General features: G+C 40.0%; 1 protein-coding gene across 5 annotated transcripts in view; it reads right to left on the bottom strand.

The window, feature by feature from the left end:
- Positions 1–12740, bottom strand: part of RAB3GAP1 (RAB3 GTPase activating protein subunit 1 (catalytic)) — an 88293-nt gene that overhangs the window by 69898 nt on the left and 5655 nt on the right. For all 5 annotated transcript variants that reach the window (XR_001362603.1, XM_005868871.2, XM_005868872.2 and 2 more), the window contains exons 3-4: positions 9447–9522; positions 71–203 (exon numbers count right to left, since the gene is read on the bottom strand). Coding sequence is in view for 4 of the 5 variants with exons in the window: in XM_005868871.2 (XP_005868933.1) it covers positions 71–203; positions 9447–9522 (209 nt within the window). In the remaining variant the exon portion in view is untranslated. The remainder of the gene's footprint in view (positions 1–70; positions 204–9446; positions 9523–12740) is intronic.

The following is a 12740-nucleotide window of genomic DNA, read 5'->3' as shown; positions in this document are numbered from 1 at the left end:
ACTAATAAAAAAAAAATGATAATCAATCCTACAAGTCAAGAGTTTAAAATACGTATTTTAAAAAGCCTACCTTCTAAAACTTCATCCTTTCCTTCTTTATCAGTAGATTCTTGTACAAGATAATGATGAGTAACTGAGAATTTGAAGTCAGCAAAGAAAATTTCATCTGATTTCTCTTCCCATGTGCCAGAAGTAAATATACCCTGTATTTAACAATAAGAGAGGGAAACATTAAAGTATTCAATAGCTACCATTGTTTATTAACCACAGGAATTTTTTTCCCTTTTCCTGCCAGCTAATCTAAGTTTCATCCGGTATCTTCCACACACTAAAGAAAAAGGAAAAATATGTAAGTGAATAAAACAAAGAGGAACTTATTTTATAAATGATTTATCAATGTTCCTTTAAAAAATTCCCTAGAATATAAACTATTAAGGAACTTACAAAATTATTATTTTCAAGTACTTTTTGTGAGGTGAGTCTCTATATAAAACTAGAGGGCCAATGCACGAAATTCGTGCAAGGGGCTCGCCCCTTGCGGGCCCGGCTGCCTCGTGGCCCCGCCCCCATCGTTCTGGAAAGTCGTTCCACCATCCAGTCTAATTAGCATATTAGCTCTTTATTATATAGGATCATAAATATCTGGGGGAGGGGGGGGTAGTAAGAGATCAACCAAAAGACTTGTATGCATGCATATAAGCATAACACAGACACTAAGGGAGTGAGAGTATATGCTGGGGGTAGGGGTGGCTGGGGAGAGGTCAATGGGGGAAAAAGAAGACATATGTAATATTATATGTAATACTTTAAAGAATTTTAAAAAATCATAAAAATACAATAAATCCCATGCCTCTTCACATGCAAGAAAAAAACCCCACCTTTCTACCAATAGCAGAATCTCTGAGTTACTTTTAACAAAAAACGATGAAATTTTATAAATTAGAAAGTACATGGCAATAAAATATACTTTTATAAACTCTCAAATCAAATAACATCACTACAGCACACAGCATTATGGAACATAGAAATTGCTTCATAAAAAAGCAGTTTGTAAAATCAATTAAGTGATGTGACATCAGTAATAAATTAGCTTAACAGGTTTTGCAAGCTTCTTTATTAAGCTTTGGAATTCAAATATTTTCATTTAAATAGCAATTTGTTTTTGAATTTTGCTTATACTTTACTTTTTAAAATTTTCAATTACAGTTTACACTCAATATAATTGTTTTATTTTTTAAAAAATCTTTATTGTTGAAAATATTACAGATGTCCCCCTTACCTTCCCATGGCCCATCTCCACCTGGTTCCCACCCCATCCCAACTCGGTTCCCACCTCATCCCTAGCCTTCACCACCCTACTGTCTGTGTCCATAGGTAAGATCTTTGGTTAATCTCTTCCCGCTCCCAACCCCTTCCCTCTGAGATTCATCAGTCTGTTCCATGCTACCATGCCTCTGATTCTATTTTATTTATCAGTTGATTATGTTCATTAGATTGTTTATTTTGATTTTTAGATTCAATTGTTGATAGATATGTATTTGTTGCCATTTTATTGTTCATATTTCTTATCCCTTTCCCTTCCCCTTCTCCAAGAATACCCTTCAACATTTTATGTAATACTGGTTTGGTGGTGATGAACTCCTTTAGCTTTTTCTTGTCTGTGAAGCTCTTTATCTGACCCTCAATTCTAAATGAGAGCTTTGCTGGGTAATCTTGATTGTAGGTCCTTGATATTCATCACTTTGAATATTTCTTACCACTCCCTTCTGGCCTGCAAACTTTCTGTTGAGAAATCAGCTGAGTCATATGGGCAACCCCTTGTAGGTAACTGCTTTTCTCTTGCTGCTTTTAAGATTCTCTCTTTGTTTTTAACCCGTGGCATTTTAATTATGATGTGTCTTGGTGTGGGCCTCTTCAGATTCCTCATTTGGGACTCTGTGCTTTCTGGACTTGTAAGTCTATTTCTTTCACCAGGTAGGGGAAGCATTCTGCCATTTCTTCAAATAGGTTTTCAATATCTTGCTCTCTCTCATCTCCTTCTGGCACTCTCATGTGAATGTTGGTACGCTTGCAGTTGTCCCAGAGTCTCCTTACACTATCTTCATATTTTTGGATTCTTTTATCTTTTTGCTCTTCTAATTGGGTGTTTTTTGCTTCCTCATATTCCAAACCCTTGATCTGATTCTCAGAATCCTCTACTCTGTTGATTCCCTGTAAATTATTATTTATTTCAGTTAGTGTATGCTTAATTTCTGACTGGTCCTTTTTCATGTCTTTAACTTTCTCACTAAGATCCTTGAAAGTCTCAAGAAGATCCTTGAGTAGCCTTATAACCATGGTTTTGACATCTGTATCCAAAAGTTTGCTTGCTTCCATTTCTTTCATTTCTGATATGTTCTTTGTCTCCCCATTTTGGCTTGTATTTGTTTCTGTGTATTACGTAGAGCTGCTATGTCCTGGAATTGGTAGAGTGGCCTTGTGTAGTAGGTGTCCTGTAGGGCCCAGTGGCTCAGCCTCCCCAGTCACCTGAGCTGGGCACTCTAGGTGTGTCCCTGTGTGGACTGTGTACACAGTCTTGCTGTTGACCCTTGATTGTTGTTGGTGTCACTGAGAGGAGTTGACCTCTAGGCCAATTGGCTGTGAGCACCAACTGTAGCTACAGTGGGAGAGATGCTGTGCAGTAGACATCCCTATGGAGCAGGACTTGCTTCAGTGGGGCTTCAGTCCTCACTGAGTCTTCCCCTTGAGTGTGTCACTTATGGATGTGTAGAGTTGTAATCTGCTATGGACTGAAGCTGTCCATCAGGTGCACTGGCTCTAGGACCTCCAGGGAGGTGCAAAGTCAGCCACTGCATGGGGCCACCTTGCAGGAGTTATTTGGATTGGGCTTGGAGGTGCCTAGGCAAGGCCCAGCTATGAAGCAAGGCAGGCTCATGCTAGTGCAGGGCCTTGGGCCTTTTACTGTTAGGTTTGCGGCATGATGACCCAACTGCAGCTTTAGAGATTTTAGGAAAGTTTGAAGCCTCAGCAAGGACAGCCATTCATATGCAAAAGCCACTGCAAATTGGTGAGTGAGGCTGCAAATTGGATGAGGCGGGATCTCAGGGAATCACCAAGGCAGAGCAAACAAATATGGCTGCCAGTCAGTCCTGCCACAGAGGAGGTGCCAGCACATGAACAATGACCCCTGTGAGCACCTCCATCTGGGAGAAAGCTGCCCCGATTTCCTGCCCTGATGCCAGGCATCCAGTTCCTCCTCGTATGTGTCTGTGTTCCCAGAGCCTCATCCTGGCACTGGAGCTCAGAGGAAGTGGGACCTTTTAAGTTCAGTTCGTGCATCAGCCCTTTAAAAGGAACAGCTGGGTCTCCAGCAGCCTCCTTGTCACTCAGCCCTAATCCCCACTAGTTTTTATAGTCCGTAGTTAATGGCAACTTCTCTTCCCAGTTCTGGAACCCTGGGCTGGGAGGCTGGGACCCCTTGCTCCTCACAGGCAGCCTCTGCAGAGACAATCTCCCTCCCGATCCGAAAGCGGCACACATGGGTGCCAGTCCAGCCCATTCCGTGCCTCCATCCCTCCTACCAGTATCAGTGTGCTTTCTTCTTTACTTCTCTAGTTGTAGGACTTCCATTCAGCCAGGTTTCAGATGGTTCTGAATGATGGTGTTCTGTATTTTAGTTGTAATTTTGATGTGGTTGTGAGAGGCGGCAAGTGCAGTTGCTTTCTTAAGCTGCCATCTTGGTTCTTCTACCCAATATTATTTTGTATTCATTTTGGATGTATAGAATAGTGGTTAGGCAATCATATACTTTAAAATATGGTCCCCCCAATATTTAAAGTACCCACCTGGCACCATACATAGTTATTACAATATTATTGACTATATTCCCTATGCAGCACTTTACATCCTCATGACTATTTTGTAACTACCAATTTGTTTTTCTTAATCCCTTCATCTTTTTCACCTAGTCCCCTGAACTCCTTCCCCTCTGGCAACCATCAGTCTGATCTCTGTGTCTATGAATCTGTTTCTATTTAATTTGTTCATTTATTTTGTAAACAGCAATTTTTTTTGGAAAACATTTTATTTAAAAATCTTAAAAAGCAACCTTACTTATCCAACATAACCATAAAAAAGAATTATTTCTCATGGAGCCTCCAATCTCTCATAGCTATTCTTTCCACTGGAGAGGTAGATAGTCATGGCAGCATAGCATCATTAGGATGCAGGGAATACCATCCCAGCACAGATAGTCCCAAACTAGATAGAAAATATGTAAGCAGTAATGCTGAGTTACTGAGCTTTTAAAAAGTGTTTTCATAACTATACTTAATGTAAAACACCCAAATGTTCTGTATGTTCCTAGCAAAGCATTTACAGTTCCGAACTGAGTTAAATCATATTTTAAATGCCCTAAAGGTATCTTATTAAATACATCAAATAGCAATCTTTTATTAGAATCATCATCATGTATGACATGTACATGTTGGGTTTCCTTAAATTTAGGTTAACCTGTGTGAAATTAAGACATATATGGCCCATACCAAAAACTTCAAATTGAAATGAGTAACAATAATAATATACAGAAGAGCTTGGTTTGCTAGAAGAAATGCCTACTATAACAAAGTTAAGGCTAAAACAAAGAAAAAGGAGAAGTCCAGAAAATGAGAGGTGAATGCCTTTTTCAAGCCTGAAGGAAAGCTGAAATATTCTTTTTATGTGTATATATAAGTCATAACCCCTGGATTCTGGGTACTGCAGTCAACCTTACCAACAGCTATCTCAAGGAAAAGTTGGTTGTAATCAACAAGAAATCCAGATTTTATCTCCAAAACAGACTTAAGATAATTTAGGTCAACTAAAAGCAACATTCTAACCTCCCTCCTTCAATTCATTCTTATATAATCAAAGAGAACCATGCAAATTAACCGTCCCTCCGCTACGCTCAAGCCATGCCCACAAGCCACGCCCAACACCCAATCAGAGTGACTATGCAAATTAACCCGACAAAGATGGCGGTTAATTTGCATACACAGGTGTCAAGTGCCCCAGGAGGCGATGGCGACCTCGAGCTCCTGGGACCATTGCCGGCCTGAGAAGCGAGGCCTGCCGCGCCAAGCCACGCCTGCGGGCTCCTGGGACCTTCGCCGCCCCGGGAGGCAAGGCCGTAGCCATGCCCGAAGGCTCCCAGGACCTTGCCGGCAGAGAGCAGAGCGGGAGAGGAGTGGGCGGAGAGCGGGAGGTTTGGAGGACTTGGCAGAGCAGGAGGCCGCTGGACATAGAGCAGAGCGACAGAGGGCGGCTTGGAGGGCACAGCTCCCTCTGTCACCCCAGCTTCCTTGTCACAGCTGTGGAAACTGACAGCAGAAAGGAGGAAGTCCCACCCCCACAGAATCAGCCAGAATCAGCCTTTGGTCAGACAGCTCTCAGTGGCCTGACAGCCAGGACTCTCATTCACCTGCATCTCAGACCGTGACAGTAGAGAGGTGGGACTATGTTTAAAGAACAACTGTTGATACAATGTAGCTCTGCAGCCAAAAGATGCCAGTGTTATCGACAGAAAATGTCTGCAGAACAGTGTGTGTCTGATCTTGAAAGATGTATCTGAACACCAGCTACTTGAAAAACATCTCTCTGATGCAGAAAAACACCAGCGTTATCAACAAAAAATGTCTAAAGACCAACGTGCCTTCGACCGGCTAGAGGAGGGAATCCTGGGTCCCGGGTGTGGGGCGAGGCAGAGGTGGTTAGGGGTGATCAGGCCAGCAGGGGAGCAGTTAGGGGCAATCAGGCCAGCAGGGGAGCAGTTAGGAGCGATCAGGCAGGCAGGCAGAGGTAGTTAGGGGCAGTCAGACAGGCAGGCAAGTGGTTAGGAGCCAGCGGTCCTGGATTGCGAGAGGCAGTCGGACATCCCCCGAGGGGTCCTGGATTAGAGAGGGTGCAGGCCAGGCTGAGGGAGACACCCCCGCCCCGTGCATGAATTTCATGCACCAGGCCTCTAGTAAGCATATAAGAAAAGGTGTTTGCTACCAATATTCACCACAGAAATACAAATTAAAACCAGAATGAGGAATACAAATTAGTTCCACAAACTACATACCCATTTAGGATGACTAAAATTTATGAGACTGAAAATCAATTGTTGGTGAGAATGTGGAGCCACCTGAACTCTCATATATTTGCTGGTGAGGGGTTAAAATGGTACAAAAAGTTTCAGCAGTTTACTATAGTTAAGTACAAAGCATACACTATCCTATGACCCTATAAATTTCACTCCTAAATATTTACTCAAGAAAAGTAAGAACATATGTCTACCAAAAGGCCTCATACAAGAATGTTCTGCTTTATTCATAACTAGAGGCCCGGTGCACGAATTCATGCATGGGTGGAGTCCCTCAGCTTGTCGGGCCATCTCGCCCAGTCCCAATCAGGGCCAATTGGGGCCAGCCAGGGGGAGGAACCACAGGAGGTTGGCCGGCCACAGGAGATTGGCTGTGGGAGCACTCTGACCATCAGGGGGCAGCTCCTGCATTGAGTGTCTGCCCGTTGGTGGTCAGTGTGCATCATAGCAACCAGTCGTTCGGTTGCTTAGACTTTTATATATATAGACTAGAGGCCCAAAGCACAAAATTTGTGCAAGGGATCTCAGCCCTTGCAGCCCCAGCTGCCTCAGCTGGCCCTCGCAGCCCCGGCCAGGCCTCACAGCCCCTTGCAGCCTCGGCCAGCCCTCGCAGCCTCGGCTTCGTCCAGAAGGTCATCCGGGCGGTCGTTCTGCTGTTGGGTCTAATTAGCATATTAGCTCTTTATTATATAGGATAGCCCATATATCTGCCAATAAGTGAAACAATTTGTGGTATATTCATACAATAAAAATAGTTACATGCAATAACCTAGAACAATGTTAAAACCATTGTTTTAAAACAAAGACACAAAGAGTATATGCTTTATGATGGCATATATATGAATTTCTAGAACAGGCAAAAGTAATCTATAGTAAAAACAAAAAAACAAAAAAAACAACAGTAGACGCCTGGGGGTCATGGGTGAGGAGCATGGGAATTAACTCGAAAGGGTCACTGGGACCTTTCTGGGGTGACAGACATATCCAATATCTTGAATGAGGAATGTTATGTAAACATCTGTAAAAATTAAAGTTTTGTACATTACAATGTATGTAAATTTTACCCCCCAAATATCAATTATTTTTAAAAAAAATTAGTTGGGATGGGGAGGTGATAAAGGTACTACTGAAACAAGAAATGGCAGATTATTCTTTATTGAAACTGGGTGATGGGCACATGAGGGTTCAATAAATTATCGTATTTATTTATGTTTGAAATTTTTCAAAACTGTTTTGAAAAAATAATTTTTCTTAATTCTGCCTCAATGAAGGAGGAGAATTGGTCATCACTGTCTTTCACATAAAGTAAAATCTCATAAAGGCATTCCCTAAACTTTCTTTTCTATGCTAAATAACACCGTTCCTTTATACTTTCTTTAATCTTATTATACAGCTCACCTTGAAATCTCTTCATGTTTTCCATATCTCATTTTATTTACTATAATCTATAGAAAGGAAAGAGTTGGAGAGTTACACTCCTTTAGTCCCTACCACATGTATGTCAGTATGCTACCTACTTTGAATTCATTACTCAACTTATATCCCCAAACTTAATTTTGTATCTAAAATTTCAGTCTTGTTTACTTATTACTTCTTTCTCTCATGTGAATTTATGTTCAGTGTCAACATGAATCTTGCTCACCATTTCTTCAGATCTGACACACAGCATATATGTGTAAATCATATAATTGAGGGATATCAGCTCACAAATATTAGGTTTAGCTCTCTTTTTGGTGGTACAAATAATTTTTCATTCCAGTTATACCTAGCTTGTTTTGCCTTTAATCTTATTGACATCTGTATCAATTGTTGTATGTATTTGTTTCACATGGAATAGAATGCTCTGTGATTGAGAACTTCACATTTTCTTTATTTCAAAATGTAATCATAAAAATATTTTAATATAGTAAATCAATTTACTCTATACATTTCAGCATATCTTTAAATGAGGTGATTTCTATCTTAGTGTTACTTTTCCTGTTCCTATTCATATAGCTAAAGAAAAATATCCTAATGCTTTCATTGTCTCAAATTCTGTTAACATCACCATTAAGGTGAAAAATAACCTAGCAAATATTGAGAACTGAGATTTCCTTATAGAGCAGTGATTCTCAACCTTCCTAATGCTGCGACTCTTTAATACAGTTCCTCATGTTGTGGTGATCCCCAATTTCATTGTTACAAATTGAACATAATTAAAGCATAGTGATTAATCACAAAAACAGTATGTAATTATATATGTGTTTTCCAATGGTCTTAGGCGACCCCTGTGAAAGGGTCGTTTGACCCCCAAAGGGGTTGCAACCCACAGGTTGAGAACCGCTGTTATAGAGGGATAAATCGGTTAATGATAGATTTATTTTTTTAAATATATTTTATTGATTTTTTACAGAGAGGAAGGGAGAGGGATAGAGAGTTAGAAACATCGATGAGAGAGAAACATCAATCAGCTGCCTCTTACACACCCCCCACTAGGGATGGGCCCACAACCAAGGTACATGCCCTTGACTGGAATCGAACCTGGGACCTTTCAGTCTGCAGGCCGATGCTCTATCCACTAAGCCAAACCGGTTAGGGCTAATGATAGATTTATAATAAAAACAATCAATTTTACTTCAAAATAATTAATCTAACAAAGCATCTATATAAGCCTAAACCAAACTGTTAGTTCCCTTTATCAAAATACAGAAAAATCTAGCTTTATTCTCAGAGTACATTTTTCAGTAAACATTTGGGCATAGTTTATGAGTAAACCCGCCAGTATCTTAAGATTAGAATTAGAATTCCACCTCAATTTTGAATATTTAGTCTTATCTTCAAAACATCTATGAAGTTAAAAAAACAAAACAAAAGGAGGTGGGGAAAACAAGTGTTACTAGTGGTATTTGTAAAATACAAAAATTGAGTAAAAACTGGCTGCTAATTACAGTCAGTTGGTTGTTAAGACCAAGAATTTTTCCTCATTAATTAAGCAAAATATTCTACCCAAGAAGTTGGTAACTGCAGTGTTTCTCTAACCAACTAAAACTTAAAAAAAAAAAGATGTTCTAACATTCTAAGGGAGAAGGCGAGAGAGAAAGAAGTAAACATTAGGAGAAACAAAATCACTCACGAAGAATGACATTGTATTTATAAAATTTTATTTAAAAGACAGTTCACAAAAGCCTTACATATATTATTTGCCACATGTCCAAATTCTTCCAGATACCATTTTATGTTTACAGATTATACATAACTTAAAAAAATTTTAATTCAAATGTACCAAATGCAGTTTAGAAATTTCAAAATAAATACTTATTTAGAGACACCAGCAAATAGATCTGACCTTTTCAAGTGGCTTTCCCAGAGAGTTTCCAATCAGTTTCCAGTCATTCAAGATTTCCTCAACTCTGGAAATAAACCTAGGAAGGAGCAAAAAAAACCTTTTCTACATATGTAACTGCATATTTTTTACTATTGTTATACAATTCTTAGAAAAGCATTTTTTATATTTTAACATTTTTATCAGAGAAGTCTCCTAAGTTTAATATTGTTAGTCTAATTTATCAATGTGGAATAAAAGTGAAAATAATTTTCTTTAATTTAAGAATTCTTAGATTTTGAGTATACTGCTTATCCAACAAAGGCATTCTGCTTGCTAAAAATATATAAATTAAGAATAAAAAATATAAATTAAGAATAATATTTTATATAAATGTCTATATAAAATAAATTTGAGACAGAAGTAAAAACTTTGAGACTAACATAATACTATTAAAGATAATTATGAAATCATAATATTTTCCCTATTTTCAAAATAACTAATTTAATAACTTTTCCTTTAAAGATTTAGGAATTCTGATATTCCTTCTCCCCTCCCCAAAAAGAAAACATTATTTGGGCACATTGTTCATTAAAATAAAATAAAATTTAAAGAACAGCTGGCAAGAAAATCCAAGTAGATTTATCAGCTTTAAGGAATTTATAAATCCTTATAAAAACTGACAGATTTTATAATTATTCACATCTTTAAATCTAATGATCAAAAGACCTATTTAAAAAAAGACCAAATTTGACCAGCAATATGCTCAACATTAGCAAATGAAAACTGTCAAATCTCAGCAGTAATGTTAAATACATATTAAAAGACACTTTCTCAAGACTTGTTATTACTCTAGGAAGCTGACTTCTTATATAAGTATGATGCAATATAACAACAACATTGCTCTACTAAAACGCCTACATAGTATTGCTAGAGTATTAGAGTTAATTCTAGTAAAATACAAGGCATCAGGTTTTTTCTTCAGTGACTTACATAGTAATTTTTACATTTCTGTTGTAAGACAGTAATGATAAATCACTTTTTATGATTCAACTGAACCTTCTAATTAATTCCTCTTTAAAATTCAAGGCATTAATCCTGACTGGGCACAAATATTGTCTTTTCTAAATACTTGATTGAGTCTCCTTAGACTCAGGTATTTCCAGTTTATAAAGCATACTTTTCTGTCTAATTCGTAAAAAATATAAACTAGCTAACAGTAATAAAAATAATTCCATAAGGAAAAAAATTTAAAGGCATTAATATATACTAATTCACTTTGGGGAAGGGGGATTCAGTCAAAAGGCAATTATCAGCTTTGAATATGAGTGTGACAGAAATTAGCTAATATGTTTTAAAAAAGAATAAAAATTTAATAAAAAGGTATCCATATGAGCGAAAGTTTGCGTGTTAACTGGAACCTATCTTAATGTGCAACTGCAGCAGAGTTGTAAATTAATGGTATATCCATTCAATGAAATAATATGTACCCATTAGTAATCATGTTTTAAAGTCCATTTGAGGAAGTAAATGTTCATATGTTAATGGAAACCATATAAATATTAAAATGGTTTGATACAAGTTTACAAAACACATAGATTAGAAGGAATTTTCTCAAAATAGTAATAGTCGCTATCTAATGGTGGTAGGATTACAGGTGCTTTTTCTTTCTTTTTAATTCTACTATCGGACTCTATCCTAAAAGTATTGGTATTTGACTAGAATAATTCAATAACTTTACCCTGAAAGCTCTCCAGATCTCAGGTAAAGTGTCATTTCCTCTGGCTCCTCATTCTATATTAGGTCTAATGGCTATATGCTCTTAAAAGACCAGGTTTATTCCCCTTCTCAGCTCTTATTTCAATTGTAATTAAGACTCATTTCTATTATTATTTTAATCATATCTGTCTCTTTCACTAAACTATACATTCAGTAAGAGCAGGAATCATCTGTTCTTATTCACCACCACATCCCTAATGTCCTCAATTGTACCTGAAACATGGGCACTCAATAAATATTTCTTCAACAGAAAAATGATAAAAAGAGTACGGGTTTCTAGTCAGCCCTCTCAATAAATTGTATGGCTCATACCATACCGACAAGAATTTTTCATTCAAACATTATACTCAAAGTTGAAGAGACTCCAAAGTCTTAACATCTTCCCATGAATCATAAAACACTATTTCACTCTAGAAACAGAAGTCAATAACCAAAAGTCAATAACCAAATTTCCTACTTTGTATTTATCATAACTGTATTAACAATCATTTTCATACTAGGGGCCCAGTGCACAAATTCGTGCACCTTGAAAGGAACTGTGGGCCACAAGGCTGCGGTGGGCACAGGGCAGGTCTCGGCCCAACCTCCGCACCCTTGCCCGGCCCCTCCCGCCACGGCCCCCAGTCCCCTTTCTGCCACCGCAGCTCGTATCCACTGATGGTGCGGAGCCATTGGGGCCGATGCCAGCAGCGGGTGCAAGCGGGACCTGCTCTGTCAGGGAGTGCAAGTGGCAGCAGCTGCTGCTCCAATCACCCCTCAGGAGCAGGAGGAGGTAGAGAAGCCCTCAGGGGCATTCAGGGCTGGCAGCCGCAGCTCACACTCACTGACGGCACTGAGCCATTGGGACAGGCGCTGGGCACTGACAGCAGGTGCAAGTGGCGGCTCCAGCGCCGGCTGCTGGTGAGAGCAGGGCTGGCACCAGCAGTGGGTGCTGGCAGCAGCTCTGGCATTGGCAGTGGGTGCGAGAGGTGGCTGCTGGCTCTGATCACCCCTCAGGAGCAGGGGGAGGTGGAGAAGCCCTGAGGGGTGATCAGGGCTGGCAGTCACCACTTGCACCTGCTGACAGCGCCATGCGATGAGGGCCGGTGCCTTGTGTGAGCAGTGGCTCCAGCACCAGCAGCAGGTGCGAGCGCTGGGCAGGACCGGGGCGCGCAGAGCAAAGAATTTTCAGTAACCACCAGAGGCTTGCCCCAATGACAGTGACCAGCGCCCTGCCTTGGTCTGGCACCCCCGCTCACCTGCTCCATCATCCCACCAAGGCCGACACCTGCCATGTTCCGCACACGCCCCCTGGTGGTCAGCGCACATCATAGCGACTGGTTGTTCTGCTGTTTGGTCTATTTGCATATTAGGGTTTTATATATATAGACTAGAGGCCCGGTGCACAAAAATTTGTGCACTCGGGGGGTGAGGGGGGTCCCTCAGCCCGGCCTGTGCCCTCTCGCAGTCTGGGACCCCTCGGGAGATAATGACCTGCTGGCTTAGGCCTGCTCCTGGGTGGCAGAGGGCAGGCCCAATCCCTAGGTGCAGCCCCTGGTC

Source organism: Myotis brandtii, unplaced genomic scaffold, assembly GCF_000412655.1.
Source record: "Myotis brandtii unplaced genomic scaffold, ASM41265v1 scaffold278, whole genome shotgun sequence".
NCBI lineage: Eukaryota > Metazoa > Chordata > Mammalia > Chiroptera > Vespertilionidae > Myotis > Myotis brandtii.
This window is presented reverse-complemented; position numbering and strand designations above follow the sequence as displayed.